The sequence below is a fragment of the Cololabis saira genome, chromosome 20 (genome assembly GCF_033807715.1).
Source record: "Cololabis saira isolate AMF1-May2022 chromosome 20, fColSai1.1, whole genome shotgun sequence".
Classification (NCBI taxonomy): Eukaryota; Metazoa; Chordata; class Actinopteri; order Beloniformes; family Belonidae; genus Cololabis; species Cololabis saira.
The window spans coordinates 7,363,961-7,383,344 of NC_084606.1; the positions used below are offsets into that span (position 1 = coordinate 7,363,961).

Genomic DNA, 19,384 nt, shown 5'->3' on the forward strand with positions numbered 1-19,384 from the left:
TCGAGATTAATGTTGAAGTACAATCTCGAGAAAAAAGTCAAAATTTCGAGAAAAAAGTCAAAATGCTGAGAAAAAAATCAAAATCTCGAGAAAAAAGTCGAAATGTTGAGAAAAAAGTCGAAATTTCGAGAAAAAAGTAGAAATGTCGAGATTAATGTTGAAGTACAATCTCGAGAAAAAAGTCGAAATGTTGAGAAAAAAGTCGAAATGTCAAGAAAAAAGTCGAAATTTCGAGAAAAAAGTAGAAATGTCGACATTAATGTTGAAGTACAATCTCGAGAAAAAAGTCGAAATGTTGAGAAAAAAGTTGAAATGTTGAGAAAAAAGTCGAAATGTTGAGAAAAAAGTCGAAATGTTGAGAAAAAAGTCACAATTTCGAGAAAAAAGTCGAAATGTCGAGAGAAAAGGAAAAAGGAAAAAGGAAGAAAAAAAAGGGAAAAAAAAGAAAAAAGAAGAAAAAAAGAGAGAAAAGGAAAAAAAGAGAAAAAAAGAATAAAAAAAGGAAAAAAAAGGTCATACATTTTTGAAAAAGCTCCAGGAGCCACTAGGGCGGCGCTAAAGAGCCGCATGCGGCTCTAGAGTCGCGGGTTGCCGACCCCTGTTCTAGAGTTTAAGGGTCGATGCAGTTAGTTTCTTGGCTTGTGCTCGTAGGTTTCTTCTCACTGAACTTTACTCAACACAAAAGTGGATTAGCAATCAAATCAAGTCTGTTGCTAGGCAGCACGCACGGCTGTAATACTATAAATCCCAGGTTGCACTGATTCGCCTCATGTCAATCAAAGCCTGTTAGCACCAGCTCTCCCCGTCCTTCTGGTCTTATCCTTTACAGTCAGGTCTTTGATGCTGTTTCTACATTAACCTTTGGCCTAAAATGTTTAGTTGTGAAGTCGGTTAATATCCAGTTTTGTAAACCACATAGGGTTTCCACCTTTCAGAAATAGAAATAAGGGACGCCCTGATTTCAGCAGCGCAGGAGCCAAAAAAAGCCCCTAAACTTCTAAACTGAATAAAAATGTGTTTATTTTATATGAAAAAACAAAATGCTTTGATTTAAAGTTTAAAGTGCTTTAATAGCATTGAACTTGATTGACTGTACAGACAGCCAGCCATACTAGCAACTGAAATAGCCTCCTATGCTACGTATGTCCACATCAGCCCAGATGTAATATAGCCTACAGGTGAAGAATATGGTGTAAAAGTTAATTTATTTCAATAATTCTACTAGAATATGGTGTAAAAGTTAATTTATTTCAATAATTCTACTAGAATATGGTGTAAAAGTTAATTTATTTCAATAATTCAACTAGAATATGGTGTAAAGGTTAATTTATTTCAATAATTCAACTAGAATATGGTGTAAAAGTTACTTATTTCAATAATTCAACTAGAATTTGGTGTAAAGGTTAATTTATTTCAATAATTCAACTAGAATATGGTGTAAAAGTTAATTTATTTCAATAATTCTACTAGAATATGGTGTAAAAGTTAATTTATTTCAATAATTCAACTAGAATATGGTGTAAAAGTTAATTTATTTCAATAATTCAACTAGAATATGGTGTAAAGGTTAATTTATTTCAATAATTCAACTAGAATATGGTGTAAAAGTTACTTATTTCAATAATTCAACTAGAATTTGGTGTAAAGGTTAATTTATTTCAATAATTCAACTAGAATATGGTGTAAAAGTTAATGAAAATACGGTACAAATCGCGTCCCGTATTAGTTAAATACGGGACGCAACATTTTTTTCTCAAATAAAGGACAATTCCGTATTTTACGGGACGGGTGGCAACCCTAAAACCACAACCTTTTCTAAATGTAGCAGAAGGAGCACCTTTGAACACCCAGAAGAGCTGAGCGAGCTACAAAGTGGTCCCCTGGGTGGGGAAGACGCTGTTTCTGCCTACGAGCTGCTCAGATCATCTCTGTGGTTCCCACTGAACTCCAGCTGAATATCACATCACGTCAGTAAAAAACAAATTTAGAGAGGAAGGCTTAGTTTACGGAGAATGTGTTTTGGTGGTCTGTGCTATTAAGTAGCTTTTGTGTCATAATGCTGCCACCTGCTGGCTGTTTGTTATAATTACATGCTCATAGGTGGCGCTGGAATTATAACCAAACCAGATTCAAAGAAAAATCTCTCAAACCATATTAGTAGCCAATGTGCAAAACGTATGTTTTAAAACACTGATGTGCTCAGTTTCTGGACTGGAGCTCATATGTCTTCATACGTCCCAAGGCAGTGTTGTTGTTGTCAGCCTGTTTGAGTTTTAGTTTCAGTCTGGTCTTTGGGTCCAGCTATCATTTTAGTTTTTATTAGTTTTAGTCACGTTCATTCTCCTTTTAGTCGTGTCAAGTTTCAGTCGACTAAAAGTCTGAACATTTTAGTCTTATTTTAGTCATTCAAACAAAGTTATCTTATTATTATATTATTGTTACCTTATAAACCAGGGGTGTCAAACTCATTTTGCTTGGCGGGCCGGATTTGACCAACTTTTTTCCTGCACGCTCAAAATAACAAAAACGGTGCAGAAATGTTTTTCTCTAATTCTTTTCTTTTTACTATTGTTATCTAATCCAATATCAGTTTAGTTAATTTTAAAGGAAATATGCACTTTGTTTACACTCTAATTATGTAAAATATATTTCTTCAGGATCTTTTCTTGAAATTTCTCGTTTTTTTCAAATTATGTAAGATACTTTTAAAATCATTTTACAAAGATAAACAGAAACAAGTATGTTTTTTTTACATTTCGCTTTTTTATAGGAAATTAAATTAAAATCAAAATCTTTCTTATTACATCCGAGAGTGTTTCTTTGTGATTTAGAGATTTTTCCAGTACAATTAAGTGTATTTATTTTTAAAAATTGGCGCGGATATTTACGCCAGTGTGCCGAAAAAGTCAGCACTTCTCTTTTAACTGTTTTACTTTGTCACTATCCTCGTATTCAAAACTGAAATTCTACGAATAAATATCTTCTATCATCTTTTTTAGCAGTGATATTTTTTCTGCGAAAATATATAATAGTAGTCAGTTAATAAAAATAAACCACAGTCTACAAAGAAATAAAATCAGCAAATGCATTCTAGAAAACTAAAAAAATGTCGAAAACTGCTCTCTTTGTGGAATAACGATGGATTTGTAGAAGAAATATATTATGGGATATGCTGCGATTCATGGCAATTATTTATGCCTTCCTTTTTAGTAAATTAACATTTCGTTTTTTGCGTTGGAAACTTGTCGCGGGCCGAATGAAAACCTCTCTCGGGCCGCATGGGGCCCGTGGGCCGCACATTTGACACCCCTGTTATAGACTCAAGAATACATTCATTCCAGATACAAAAGACTCTAATTTGAGTTTACAACAGATTTATTTTTCTGCATTTTTCCCCGTCTTTTTCGACGACACATTGGATTTTCTTTTCCACGTCTATGTAGGAAAGTGGATCCAAAGATGGATCTTCTTCTTCTTCTTCTCCAGCCCCAGAGCAGATCCCCACGTTTCTCTATGTAACTTTGTTTTTAATTGTCGTGAACCTAGAGCTCTGCGTTAACGGCATCAGCCTCTAACTCTGCAGCTGCATCTTCTGGATCTGATTCCCCGCTGCAGCGACTGGGATTGAGGACTAACGTCACCCAGAACTAAACCAGAGAAACTACTGAAAACATGGACATTAAACCAGAGAAACTACTGAAAACATGGACATTAAACCAGAGAAACTACTGAAAACATGGACATTAAACCAGAGAAACTACTGAAAACATGGACATTAAACCAGAGAAACTACTGAAAACATGGACATTAAACCAGAGAAACTACTGAAAACATGGACATTAAACCAGAGAAACTACTGAAAACATGGACATTAAACCAGAGAAACTACTGAAAACATGGACATTAAACCAGAGAAACTACTGAAAACATGGACATTAAACCAGAAACTACTGAAAACATGGACATTAAACCAGAGAAACTACTGAAAACATGGACATTAAACCAGAGAAACTACTGAAAACATGGACATTAAACCAGAAACTACTGAAAACATGGACATTAAACCAGAGAAACTACTGAAAACATGGACATTAAACCAGAGAAACTACTGAAAACATGGACATTAAACCAGAGAAACTACTGAAAACATGGACATTAAACCAGAGAAACTACTGAAAACATGGACATTAAACCAGTTTTTATTTTGTAATCTACATTTTAGTCTAGTTTTTATTCCTCTACAATATTACATTATATATTTAATTCTCGTTATCATCACATGACCAGCATTTTCATTGCGTCTCGTCTCGTTTTCCTCAGGTGATAAAGGTTCGTTGACGACGATATTTAGTCATAATTTTCATTGACGAAAGCAACTTTATCCCAGGGTACGTCCCAGCGTCTACTGTCTCACCGGAAACTTGTGCAACCTTAAAAAAAAGACTCCAAACTCCACAAAAGGTGAATCCACCCCCCTGGTTTATTCGCCCCCTGAACAAGTTACATCATACCATTTTTTAGGTTGAGATCCAAACATATTTCAAGTCCATTTACCAGTTTATCGATTTAGTTGAAGTTACTCATGTACTAGTGTACATGTAGTAGTGCAGAGTACCGGTGTACTACTGGAATGCTGGGATACTAGGGCACCGTACACCAGTTAAACTGCCTGGTCCCAGTACAGCTATGAGATAGTAATTTAAAACGCTTGTGTTTGTCTGTAATCTTAGTAAAGCCAGGTTTGGTTGTCAGGAGGAACGTCAGGCGGCTTTGTGAGGCTGAACCTGGTCCACCGGCAGCTGCAGCCGGATGGCGTTCCTCAACCTCCGGAGATCCTCGTCCACCTGGAACCACACAGACGAGCAGCTGGCTTACATTTCCTGTAAATATAGATTCACCTATGGGGTTGAAACAAACCGGATCACCTTCGACAGCTCGTCCTTTAGCTGGTTGTATTTCTGGACGTCAAATTTCTTGACTGATGCTGTCTTGTAGAAGAATTGGAGGAAGTGACGATCCCTCACCTGCGGGTAGACGAAATCCTGCGACACACAGAGACAATGGGTCATTATTATCCAGAGCTGGACCCGAACCTCTAAAACTTGTGCTCATCCTAACCAGGAACCAACCTCACCGTAACCAGGAACCAACCTCTCCATAACCAGGAACCAACCTCTCCATAACCAGGAAACAACCTCACCGTAACCATGAACCAACCTCTCCATAACCTAGAACATAGAACCTATAAACCAACCTCACCATAAACAGGAACCAACCTCACCGTAACCAGGAAACAACCTCACCGTAACCAGGAAACAACCTCTCCATAACCAGGAACCAACATCTCCATAACCAGGAACCAACCTCACCGTAACCATGAACCAACATCTCCATAACCAGGAACCAACATCTCCATAACCAGGAACCAACCTCACCGTAACCATGAACCAACATCTCCAAAACCAGAAACCAACCTCACCGTAACCAGGAACCAACCTCACCGTAACCAGGAAACAACCTCACCGTAACCAGGAACCAACCTCTCCATAACCAGGAACCAACCTCACCAAAACCAGAAACCAACCTCACCGTAACCAGGAACCAACCTCTCCATAACCAGGTACCTAGAACCAACCTCACCATAACCAGGAACCAACCTCTCCATAACCAGGAACCAACCTCTCCATAACCAGGAACCAACCTCTCCATAACCAGGAACCAACCTCTCCATAACCAGGAACCAACCTCTCCATAACCAGGAACCAACCACTCCATAACCAGGAACCAACCTCTCCATAACCAGGAACCAACCTCTCCATAACTAGGAACCAACCTCTCCATAACCAGGAACCAACCTCTCCATAACCAGGAACCAACCTCTCCATAACCAGGAACCAACCTCTCCATAACCAGGAAACAACCTCTCCATAACCAGGTACCTAGTACCACCCTCACCATAACCTAGAACCAACCTATCCATAACCTAGAATCTAGAATCAACCTCTCCATAACCAGCATATGGCAGCACATCACCCCCACCCTCATCCACCTTCACTGGCTACCTGTTAAGTTCCGCATTCGGTACAAACTCCTCCTACTCACCTACAAATCCCTTCACACTCTGGCCCCCCAGTACCTGTCTGACCTCCTTCATCACCACACTCCCTCCCTGAACCTGCGGTCTTCGGACGCTGGTCTGCTCTCCATCCCCCGGACCAGACTGAAGACCTTTGGGGACAGAGCCTTCAGTGTTGCTGCCCCCACCCTTTGGAACTCTCTCCCTGCTGTAATCCGTGACTCCCCTTCTCTGGACAGTTTCAAAACACAACTCAAAACCCACCTTTTCACCCTGGCTTTTCTAAATTAGTGCCCCCCCCCCCCCCCTGTTGTTTTGTCCTGATTTTGTTTTTCTTTTGTTTGTTCTTCCTTGGTTTTCCTTTTTCAAGGCATGCCTTAAAAAAGGTCTATGATCTGTAAAGCGACCTTGGGTTCCTTGAAAGGCGCTATATAAATGCAAGTTATTATTATTATAACCAGGAACCAACCTCTCCATAACCAGGAACCAACCTAACCTAGAACCAACCTCACCATAACCTAGAAGCTAGAACAACCTTACCTTAACCAGGAACCAACCTCTCCATAACCAGGAACCTAGCACCAACCCCACCATATTAACAGAACGTCACACCTGAAGAACCTGGGTGCCCCGCTAAGTCTTTGGAGCAGGTGTGAAACTCAGAGCTGGTCCTCCGGAGGACACCAATACGGAGCTCACCTGTCGGGTGAGGAGGTAGTAGCCGAAGAAGACCATGCTGGTGGTTAAGGAGATGAAGAAGGTGACCGGCTCCATGATGTCCCACGCAAACACGTACCTGAAACACATCCACCTCTGAGAACCTGCGTTGATGGTCAGTAGAGGACCTGCTGGTCCGGATCCAGACCCTAGTGGTCTGTAGAGGAACTGCAGGTCCGGATCTGGACCCTAGTGGTCTGTAGAGGACCTGCTGGTCCGGATCCAGACCCTAGTGGTCGGTATAGGAACTGCATGTCTGGATCCGGACCTAACGGTCGGTGGAGAAACCGCAGGTCCAGATCCAGACCCTAGTGGTCGGTATAGGAACCGTAGGTCCAGATCCAGATCCAGATCCAGACCCCTAGTGGTCTGTAGAGGACCTGCAGGTCCGGATCCGGACCCTAGTGGTCTGTAGAGGAATTGCAGGTCCGGATCCGGACCCTAGTGGTCTCATGAGGAACCGCAGGTCTGGATCCGGGACCACGGACCTTGCTGGGACCAGCAGCCCATGTGGGGATGATCTCCTGGTCCCAACAAGGTCGTGGTTGCAGCAGCAAAGGTCCTCTCTAGGTGACAACAACAGGAACACAGATGAACTAGCCGTGTGAAGAATAGGTGCAGGTATACGTTACCAGGTAAGGTAGCCCAGGAATCCACCCTGCAGGGACAGGTAGGCAAGCCCCACCCACCCCATTAGAGAGGCCCTGGTCTCCGCCTCCTTCGCCAGCTCAACCCTCACCTGTGTTTGAAAAGGGAAGTTAGCCAGCTGCTCACGTTCAGGGTGTGTGTGGGGTCTGACCGTGGATTCACACCAAAAGCGTCATAGGCGTCCGGCTGCCATTCATTGTCACAAACCGGGATTCCCGAAGCAAGAAGCCTCAATGCAGATTTTACTTTTGTGTAGAAACCTACGCTCATTCACATGCACACATGAGCAGAGCTGTACATACAAACTTATTTTATCAGGATATATTTCATCCAGCAAACTGACATTTTTTATTAGTCGACTGCTGTTTTTACCTGAAATAAATGTTTTTACATGAACTAAATGTTTCTACCTGAACTAAATGTTTCTACCTGAACTAAATGTTTCTACCTGAACTAAATGTTTCCACTTGAACTACTGTAAATGTTTCTATATCTATTAGTCTATATGTTTTCTATATCTTATCTTATCTTATCTTATCTTATCTTATCTTATCTTATCTTATTCTTATCTGAATTCTGCTCATGTGGAACAGTAACTGATGGTTGAGGAGCTGGATGGTCTGAACTATTTTATTTGCTACATCGATCCAACGCAAAATAATAATAAAAAAAAAACGGTGCTCATTCATGACAAAACACAGCCTAAATAATATAAACGAATCCGCTCCGGTGTGTCGGTGCTGCTCACTGCAGACAGACTGCAGCCGTTCACCGGGACCAACGTTTCCCCGATAGTTCCTGCTGATCCGGGACCAAACTTGTTCAGGAGCATCAAACTCACTCTTATCGATGCGGAAATAACGCTGAAATTTAAAGAAGGCTTCCCAAAGTGTGATCCATGGTGAAAGAGGAAACCCAAGATGTGCACGCTATATATAGATATGTCTCAGAGAATTAGAATATTGTGATGAAGTTCTTTATTTTCTGTAATGTAATTAAAAAAACAAAAATGCCATACATTCTGGATTCATTACAAATCAACTGAAATATAGCAAGCCTTTTATTATTTTAATATTGCTGATTATGGCTTACAGTTTAAGATTCCCAGAATATTCTAATTTTTCGAGATAGGATATTTGAGTTTTCTTAAGCTGTAAGCCATGATCAGCAATATTAAAATAATAAAAGGCTTGCAATATTTCAGTTGATTTGTAATGAATCCAGAATGTATGACATTTTTGTTTTTGTAATTGCATTACAGAAAATCACAATATTCTAATTTTCTGAGACAGTCCTGTATATATATGTATATACACTTGTTTCCCTCCAGTTCTGCAGCGTGATGCAGGTGTTACAGACGATTTCTGATGCTTTCGGTGTGAATCCACAGTGATGCTGTTCGGGGTGTTAGTGGGGCTGTTAGTGGGAGTGTTGTGGGAGTCTGCTGGCCTCACCTCCTCCAGCGGCTGCAGCTGCTGCCGGAGCCGGTCCTGCTGCGCCAGCAGCCCTGAGTGCTGCAGGTGCAGCTGCTGAGGGACGTTCAGAGCCGAGTGCAGCAGGTGGACCAGGTACTTCATGTCCTGCAGGCCCAGCACGTGTTCGTGGGACGAGCCTGGAACAAGGGGGAGAAGGGGGTCAAGACCTCCACCAGCCGGGACCCAGGTGCAGCCGCCGTACCGGCCCTACCTGCAACCCCGTCCTACCTGGTTCAAACGAGCGGACGTTGTAGGTGACGTCGTTGATGAGCAGCTGGAAGTCTTTGCTGAGAACCGTCTCCATCAACGTGCAGCTGGAGATTCTCTGTCCGTCTGCAAGCACAGCCGCTCCGTTAACCCTTTAAGACCGGCTGGAGCGCCGGCGCTCCCGTTTGCATATTGATTTTTAAATGTTTGTACAATTACAACCAAATAAAACAGAGCAATAATTCTTTCTGCATGTTAAACAGGAAGAGTTTCACTTACATATCCAGAGTTTTAATCCATTAAATTGTTTGGAAAAATCCCATAATAATCCAGTAAAATTGCCACACGGAATCTTCATGATTGACGTTTAGGGTTATTTCTAGATCCGGTTCGTGTTCACAGCGCTTGACATATGTTGACATATTGACATACGTTGACACGTACATCATCACGTTGTCAGCGTGTCGTCAGGTTGTATTTTTTCACGCCACTTCAGGGAGGTCACGTCATTCCCCCGGGAAACTAGTCATACACACACTACATACTCACGATACAAGCCACAAACACCACACACACACACTACACACACACACACACACTACACACTCACGATACAAGCCACAAACACCATACACACACTACACACTCACTATACAAGCCACACACACCATACACACACTACACACTCACTATACACCCCACAAACACCACACACACACACACACACTCACTATACAACCAACACACACCATACAAACACTACATACTCACTCAACCCGATATATAAAATTATATATCTCAAAAACTAAAGTATGAATTCATTCCAAATAAATTTCCTGGGGTTTGAAAGGCTTCTGTGTTACTTTTTTCCATTGACAATTTTGAGGGATCTAGTTATGGGATTTCTGTATTTAGAAAAATATACGTAAAATTTAAAAAAAAGATTTACAGTTTTTTGGTAGTTATTTGCACTTTTTAGCAATTTATTTAGTTAATCTGGACTTGTAACATACATATTATTAAGATTGGCTTATATGGGTTGTTTTGATGCATAGCAAATAAAAATAGTCCATAAAATGGCAGTATAGCATGCAAACATGTAAAAATATGCTCAGGCGGACTTGTTCTATGGTGGGTCAGGAAGGGTTAGCGTCTGGACAGACGTGAGTCCAGGTCCTGCGCTGCGTCCGAAATCCCACACTTCCACCCGAATGAGTAGCAAAAACAGTATGTGAGGTTTTTCAGTGCGTCCGAAACATTAGTACGTACACAATAGTATGCGCTATCCATACTCATTCAGGAGAAATGTATTAGTATGGATTGATGGACACTAGCTGAGCAGAAACTTCCCACAATGCAATGCAGCAGTGTTTGGTTGCTAAGTGCTGCGCAGATACGTATATGTCATAAGTATAATATTAACATTAAGTATATATAACATTAAGTATAATAATATTATTATATAATATTAACATTATAATATTCGTATATAATAATATTATATAATGTCATCTTGTTTCGGCCAGGATAAATGGGAAAGAGCAGAGCGGTGCTGCTACTGCTGCTGTTACCATGGTAACAGCTGCTACTGCTGCTGTGACAGGAGTTGTTACCATGGTAACAACTCCCCCTCCCAACGGCAGGAAGTGACGTGTGGCTCTGAGTAGTACGTCGTTAATGCATACTACTGATATTTACTCAAAACTGTGCTGAACTGAAGTATACTTTTTGAGTATATACTGTTTAGTATGGCATTTCGGACGCACCGCCGGTCTCTGGACCTCTGGACGGTTCCAGGTAAAAGGGGGGCGGGGCCAGCGTTACCGTGGTTACAGAGGGCGGCGGCGGACACGGCCGGGTCGCTGGCCCCGATGTCCCGCAGCAGATCCCCGACGCTGGTCAACATCGGCGTCAGAGAGAAACGACCTTCACGACCCGACGGGAGCCGCAGGGAGAGAACCGGGCGACCGAGGCTGTAGCGGACCGAGGCCTCTGGGGGAGTGGAGAAAGAGAGAGAGAGAAAGAGATGAGAACGGGTCGTTCCTCACAGGAATCTGAAGAACCGCTGGCAGAACCGGATCGGGACGGTCTTGTTCTGGAGTTCCAGCAGGAACCAGGTCCAGGTCTACAAACCTGGACCTGGACCAGCGTGGACATGTCTGGTCTTCATGTCCAGAACCAGGTCTGGAGGAACCAGCAGAACCACCTCAGACCCCCTGGTGGGGGAGGATGCTGGTCTGGACCTGGACCTGGACCTGGACCTGGACCCGGACCCAGACCTGGATAGGGTTGCCACCCATCCCTTGAAATACAGAATTGTTACGTAATTGGGAATTAAAAGTTGAGGTCCGTATTGAACCAATACGGACACATATTATGCTCTTATTTATTGATGTCATAATATACAGGTGAAGGTCGGAAAATTTGAATATATTGCAAAACTTCATTCGTAGTAAATTCAACTAAAGGTGAAACAAACATATTATTTCCCACTGCATTCAAAGTAAGATATTTCAAGCCTTTATTTGTTATAATTTTGGTGATTATGGCTCACAGTTTATGAAAACCCCAAATAAAAAATCTAGAAAAATGTGAATATTTTATGAAAATTATAACAAATAAAGGCTTAGCATAACTTGCTTTGCATGTAATAAGACTAGGTAATATATTAGTTTCACCTTTTAAGTTGAATTATTGAAATAAATTAACTTTTACACCATATTCTTTACCTGTAGCTATATTATACTGTACATCTTGGCTGATATGGACATAGATAGCAGGGGAGGCTATTTCAGTTGCTAGTATGGTTGTCTGTCTGTACAGTCATGCAAGTCCAATGCTATTAAAGCACTTTAAACTTTAAATCAAAGCATTTGTTTTTTTCATATAAAATAAACACATTTCTATGCAGTTTATACGTTTTAGGGATGTCCCTTTTTTTTGCGCCTGCATGCTGAAATCGGGGCGTCCCTTATTTCTATTTCTGAAAGGTGGCAACCCTAGACCTGGACCTGGACCACCAGGTGATTTCATGTTTCCACACTCGTGAACGTGGGATCAGGGGCTTACCTTTGGGGGGGGGCTGAGTGCTGAAGCTGGAGACCATTTGGGGGGACCACGCCAGACCGGCCTGGGGGGGGAGAAGAGACCGTCACACCCTGTAGCGGAGCCAGAGGGGGCCGAGGGGGCGGGCGCCCCGGGGCCCACTAGCTCATAGGGCCCAATGATAGGGCCCCGTTTTGTGTGATACGTTCATATATAATCGTAAATTGTAGGCTATAATTACGATAAAAAGGGCATTGTGCAGCCAGTGTAGGCTAATTTTTACTTTACAACTGTCCTGAACGCATCAGGGCTGTGAGCCAACGCGGATTGGCTGTAAAGCCTGAATTATAGTTCCGCGTTAAATCGACGTTGGTGTAACGCGGAACCATAAATCAGCCTTAACAGTTACAGCCAATTTGCCAACGGCAAATTTGCTGCCATGAAGGAGATGAGCTCTAAACTTTAAAAGAGGAGTAAGCATGTAAAAAGTTTTATGGAAGAGTCCATTGGTGAGTCAGTGTAACCTTCATAAATAATTTCTTTATCATAATGTTGTGGTAGCCTTGACTACCTGCCTATTTGAATGAGCTTTGTGTTGTTGTCAACTAGACTAGCCTATTCTCTGTTATAAAGCTCAGAAATCATGTTATAGACCGCTGTGTCTATATCTATCTAAATAGATTGTGTAATTTTAGACCAGTTATGTTGTTTTTTTTTATTTAAGCTGTATCAAAGATGGAACTGAGTAGGGATGGGCGGTATGGACTAAAAAATGTATCACGATAATTTCTGGCATTTATCCCGATAAAGATAAAAATGACGATAAAAAAAATACCAATTCAACTCCATCTTTTTAACTATAAATCTATCTCGCTCTCAGATCTGCCATGTTTGTTACACAAAAACGTCGTCAACTGGAATTTATCCTTCTTTCTTTCTTTCTTTCTTTCTTTCTTTCTTTCTTTCTTTCTTTCTTTCTTTCTTTCTTTCTTTCTTTCTTTCTTTCTTTCTTTCTTTCAGGCTCATTTCCTTCCTTCCTTCCTTCCTTCCTTCCTTCCTCCCTCCCTTCTCCCCTTTCCTTCCTTCCTTCCTTCCTTCCTTCCTTCCTTCCTTCCTTCCTTCCTTCCTTCCTTCCTTCCTTCCTTCCTTCCTTCTTTTTTCCCTTCCTTCTCCCCTTTCCTTCCTTCCTTCCTTCCTTCCTTCCTTCCTTCCTTCCTTCCTTCCTTCCTTCCTTCCTTCCTTCCTTCCTTCCTTCCTTCTTTTTTCCCTTCTTTCTCCCCTTTCCTTCCTTCCTTCCTTCCTTCCTTCCTTCCTTCCTTCCTTCCTTCCTTCCTTCCTTCCTTCCTTCCTTCCTTCCTTCCTTCCTCCCTCCCTCCCTTCTCCCCTTTCCTTCCTTTGTTCCTTCCTTCCTTCCTTCCTTCCTTCCTTCCTTCCTTCCTTCCTTCCTTCCTTCCTTCCTTCCTTCCTTCCTTCCTTCCTTCCTTCTTTTTTCCCTTCCTTCTCCCCTTTCCTTCCTTCCTTCCTTCCTTCCTTCCTTCCTTCCTTCCTTCCTTCCTTCCTTCCTTCCTTCCTTCCTTCCTTCCTTCCTCCCTCCCTCCCTTCTCCCCTTTCCTTCCTTCCTTCCTTCCTTCTCCCCTTTCCTTCCTTCCTTCCTTCCTTCCTTCCTTCCTTCCTTCCTTCCTTCCTTCCTTCCTTCCTTCCTTCCTTCCTTCACGTACGTTGTGCGTGGATTTAACACAGAACCATAAATCAGCTTTACACAAAAAAGTCAACGGGAATTTATCGTTTTTACCGTGAGATACAAATTCTTACCGTGGGGAATTTTTTTGACGGTAAATCGTGAACGGTAAAATATCGCCCATTCCTAGAACTGAGTCAGTCCGTGACTATCTGAGTTTTCATCGCCATGTGATTGACAGCTGTCAGGCCTATGTGTGTGTGTGTGTGTGTGTGTGTGTGTGTGTGTGTGTGTGTGTGTGTGTGTGTGTGTGTGTGTGTGTGTGTGTGTGTGTGTGTGTTCTTCTGAACAAGTTTGTGACTTTACTCTGCTTTCTGCAGAATACGCCTATAGGCTTGCTTGGCTCAATAAAAGTGAGAATAGATATTGTTTGATGGGTAGGATGATGTTGTTGAACGTTAAAATGACTATCATAAATGCCCATCGAAAATGCTCCGCCCCCTCTGTACTGAGACCCACGCTCCGCCACAAACCTGACAGCTGTACGGGCGGGGGGGGGGGGATGTGAGGCCGGATCAGCTGGGGTTGGGGGGGGGGGGCTGGTCCAGACCAGAACCGGTCCCCCCCTCGTCTGGATCTTACAAACAGAAAGTCCTCGTGTGGCGGTTTGTGGTCGGAGCGGAGGTCCTCAGTTAGTCAGGGAAACACACACACATACACACACACACACACATTCACAGACCTGGTAAAAAGTTAGTTTCAGTAAAAGTACCGAGTTGGACTCACCCGGACCAGGGGGGCGCTGGTTCTGGAGGCCAGCCGGACGGACCTGCGGACCTGGGACAGAAACATGACTCCGGGTCGGAGCAGAACAGCAGCCAGGAATGTTGGTGAGGAATGTGAGGCAGATCGTAACATGCCTGCAGGGTTTCCCGGCAGCAGGGCGGGGCGGTTAACCCTCAACTGTCTGCCGGGGAGGAACCAGAAGTTCAGCTCTTACTCATTTCCTCTCAGTTATTGGACTGTTGGACCCTTTTTGAACACGTCTGTTGAGTTTTTGGAGGTTCTGGGGAACGGCCGGGCCGCATGCTGCTGTCTGCTGGTCCCGGACTTCACCAGGCGGGGTCTCGACCCGCCGGGACCAGCTGCCCCGGCGTCAACTCGCTCTTACAACACTGCTTTCTTCTCCTTATAGGTTTTATTTATTTATTTTATGTGTCAAAGCCCTGAAACGTCAGGATGGAAGAGCAGAACTACATCATTGTTTTGTTTCCTCTCAAGGGCATCCTTATGTTTACATCCCTCCTCTTTACTACATGAACCTCCGCTCAAGCCAGGTATTTATTTATTTATTTATTTATGACGTTATACTTTTGTTATTACTTTTGTAATACTGTATTTGACCCGGTCTTTGTATGTTTTGACCGTATAGAAAAGTAATTCTCCTCAGTTGTGTGAAATAAGACCTGGAAACAGGCATTGTGGCATAGATTTGTCAAATTGGTTTAATTCACCATACGAATTGTTACAGATTACTTTTTATAATACTGTATTTGACCCGGTCTTTGACCGTATAGAAACGTAATTCTTGCCATTGTAAGAATGAGACGTTTACCTGCTGTACTCTAGGGCTGCAACTAACGACTATTTTAATAGTCGACTAGTCACCGACTATTGAAACGATTAGTCGACTAATCGGATAATTAGTAATTTTTTCTTAAATTTAGTATGTCGCTTTAATTATGTGGCAAATGATAATAAACACGAGAAAGATGGGTACTTCATTGAAAAATACAGGACTGTCTCAGAAAATTAGAATATTGTGATAAAGTTCTTTATTTTCTGTAATGCAAAAATGTCATACATTCTGGATTCATTACAAATCAACTGAAATATTGCAAGCCTTTTATTATTTTAATATTGCTGATCATGGCTTACACCTTAAGAAAACTCAAATATCCTATCTGAAAAAATTTGAAAATTCTGGGAATCTTGAACTGTAAGCCATAATCAGCAATATTAAAATAATAAAAGGCTTGCAATATTTCAGTTGATTTGTAATGAATCCAGAATGTATGACATTTTTGTTGTTTTAATTGCATTACAGAAAATAAAGAACTTTATCACAATATTCTAATTTTCTGAGACAGTCCTGTAGATATTTTATTCAACTTTGCCCCTGTTCATACCAAAAATTAATAAAATGTCCTATTTAAAACCAAGGAAAGGCAGTGATCAGTCAGACATAAATCCATGAATAAATAAACCTCTGTCCATTATTTTTCATTTTTTAAGAACAGGCAAATGTGTTATATAAAAAATAAAATAAAACGTCTCATATTTTTTCTCTATCAAGTGGGTGAAATCGGTTCTGGATGGCAGGACGTTCTCTGGGTTGAACTGGTGTATCATTTGTTGAAACTCGTCACCCAGACCCGACGTGCTTTCTCTTCAAATGCTTGTGCATTACCAACGTGCTCCCGTGATAAGCAAGGTCGGCTTTGCAAAACCTTGCAAGTCTTCTTTTTATTTACCGTATCGAGGCTAAAAGGCTCCAAAACTTTAGAAGTTTTGTTACGCGCAGCTGCTACAGGACGGGACGCCGTCTTTTCTGTTTACCCGCTACTGCTCGACAGAGACGCTATCGCGCATGCGCGACTCTCGGCAAAGATTGTATTGAAGTGAGACGCCTCACTCCGTTGGAAAAACACGTCTGGCGACAATTGTCGACAATGGAATTCATTGTCGACAATTTTGATTATCGATTTTTGTCGACAACGTCGACGAATCGTTGCAGCCCTACTGTACTCTACTGCCCTTACTTTTTAACAATTTGTGCTTTTTATTATTTTACCTCTTTTCTTATCATTTTATTTCATTTTATTTGTTATTTACTGTTTAATTGTGTCTTGCTGCTTTTAATGTTGATGTAAAGCACTTTGAATTACCTTGTGTTTAATTGGGCTATACCAGGGGTCGGCAACCCGCGGCTCTAGAAAACTCCGGCCAAAGTGGAGATTTACAAAAACTCTGTTTTCACGCTTGCTTGTAAACGGAGGGAAACTGAGATTTAGGCTTCAGAACGTCACATTATGCGACAGAAACGTCACAAACGTCTTGTTTGCGACCTGTGTTTACAATTTGTTTGGCCACTGTAGTTACTCGTGTCATGTGTTGATGTTTTTTTTCCAGGATTCTGTTTGGCTAGCATGACTTTATCTTCTCGTTACACTGCCCCCTGTAGGTTTGGCTGCTCATAGTACCCTTAACAACGTATTTATGCGGGTTTGTGTAAATGATGGTATTTTTCAAAACGTAGAGGGGGAAGATCTGTTTTTGTAAATACCCGCCTATGTGTAAACGTGGCCTAAGAGACTGCCCCCCCCAGCCTCTCCTTTACCCCCGGTCCAATGCTACCTGCAGGGCTGCTACCGACCAGCAGCCCATCAGGAGGGTGATGAAGAGACGGAGGAATGCCTGATGCTCCAGCCGAGAAGAACCAGGGAAGTCGGTCCGGTGTTCTGCCAATTTCTGCTGCTTTACCAAAAAATGCTACCTAATGGTTTTCTACCTTTGAATAGCTACAATTTTACTGTGTTTTACTCCCTAAACCACTTCCTTTTCCCCCAAATGGTCCTTGTCTCTTGCCATGCCGTCATTGTAAATAAGAATGTGTTCTTAATGACCTGCCTGGTTAAATAAAGGCCAATGAATGAATGAATATCAAATAAAGTGATAGAATTGTTGTTTTTCTCTCTTTATTGTATAATGTTAACAAAGTGTAATGCAATTCATGTCATGGGTAGTGTATTTGGAAGGATCAAATACTCAACATCCAATATTATCAATTTTACATCGTGCAAGAAATGATGAGCGTGGTAATCAAACTTTGAAAATCGACTGTGCATGTGCGCAGAACCTCAAAGTAGCATTTCTCGGCAGGTAGGATTGGCAGAACACCGGCACGAATGGAGGGAGAAGTGACCCGGCTGAGGTGTGACGTCATCGCTGGATCAAAACAAACGTCCTCAAACACTGAGAGACTCGGCTCCACATGAGTTTATTTCACCTGAGAGCTGGTACCCTTCAGTGTCTTTATGTTCACGGTTAAAGAGCGCCGGCTTGGCCACATTTATTCATTGATTTATTTATTTATTTTAGAAATCGAGTGAGTTAATTGACTAATTTTATTTCATATAACCGCCTACTTTTCAATTAAAAAATATTATAAATCCACATGCTTTGATATTATTCTCATCGAGCCTCAGCCTGCAAATCATTTATCGTTTTAAGTAATTTGACCGGAATTTCAAACATTTGTCCGGTAAATTGAAAACCTGCTGGAAACGCTGGACTATACCGTTCATCGTAGTAACTGTAGTAACCACGGTCCACCGTAGTAACCGTAGTAACCACGGTCCACCGTAGTAACCGTAGTAACCACGGTCCACCGTAGTAACCGTAGTAACCACGGTCCACCGTAGTAACCACGGTCCACCGTAGTAACCACGGTCCACCGTAGTAACCGTAGTAACCACGGTCCACCGTAGTAACCAAGGTCCACCATAGTAACCATAGTAACCACGGTCCACAGTAGTAACCACGGTTCATCGTAGTAACCGTAGTAACCACGGTCCACCGTAGTAACCGTAGTAACCACGGTCCACCGTAGTAACCACGGTCCACCGTAGTAACCACGGTCCACCGTAGTAACCGTAGTAACCACGGTCCACCGTAGTAACCAAGGTCCACCATAGTAACCATAGTAACCACGGTCCACAGTAGTAACCACGGTTCATCGTAGTAACCGTAGTAACCACGGTCCACCGTAGTAACCACGGCCCACCGTAGTAACCGTAGTAACCACGGTCCACCGTAGTAACCAAGGTCCACCATAGTAACCATAGTAACCACGGTCCACAGTAGTAACCACGGTTCATCGTAGTAACCGTAGTAACCACGGTCCACCGTAGTAACCACGGCCCACCGTAGTAACCGTAGTAACCACGGTTCATCGTAGTAACCGCAGTAACCACGGTTCACCGTAGTAACCGTAGTAAGCACGGCCCACCGTAGTAACCACGGTCCACCGTAGTAACCGTAGTAACCACGGTCCACCGTAGTAACCATAATAACCACGGTTCACCGTAGTAACTACGGTTCACCGTAGTAACCACGGTTCACCGTAATAACTACGGTTCACCGTAGTAACTGTAGTAACCACGGTCCACCGTAGTAACCGTAGTAACCACGGTCCACCATAGTAACCACGGTCCACCGCAGTAACCACGGTCCACCGCAGTAACCACGGTCCACCGTAGTAACCGTAGTAACCACGGCCCACCGCAGTAACTACGGTTCACCGTAGTAACCGCAGTAACCACGGTTCACCGTAGTAACCACGGTCCACCATAGTAACCGTAGTAACCGTAGTAACCACGGTCCACCGTAGTAACCACGGTTCACCGTAGTAACCGTAGTAACTGTAGTAACCACGGCCCACCGTACCTTTCACGGTCTAAAACGACAAACGCCGGA

The 19,384-nt window shown here is 42.5% G+C and overlaps 1 protein-coding gene across 1 annotated transcript; it reads right to left on the bottom strand.

Annotated features, from left to right (window-relative positions):
- Nucleotides 1-4,462: 4,462 nt before the first annotated feature.
- On the bottom strand, nucleotides 4,463-14,999 carry LOC133420228 (calcium uniporter regulatory subunit MCUb, mitochondrial-like). The gene is made up of 9 exons (XM_061709848.1): nucleotides 14,633-14,999; nucleotides 12,193-12,253; nucleotides 10,948-11,115; nucleotides 9,145-9,249; nucleotides 8,896-9,053; nucleotides 7,426-7,532; nucleotides 6,776-6,872; nucleotides 4,926-5,042; nucleotides 4,463-4,844 (listed from the first exon to the last, which is right to left on the bottom strand). Exons 1-9 carry the CDS (start codon nucleotides 14,762-14,764, stop codon nucleotides 4,761-4,763), a joined length of 1,029 nt encoding a protein of 342 aa, XP_061565832.1. The 5' UTR covers nucleotides 14,765-14,999; the 3' UTR covers nucleotides 4,463-4,760.
- Between the last annotated feature and the right edge of the window lie 4,385 nt (nucleotides 15,000-19,384).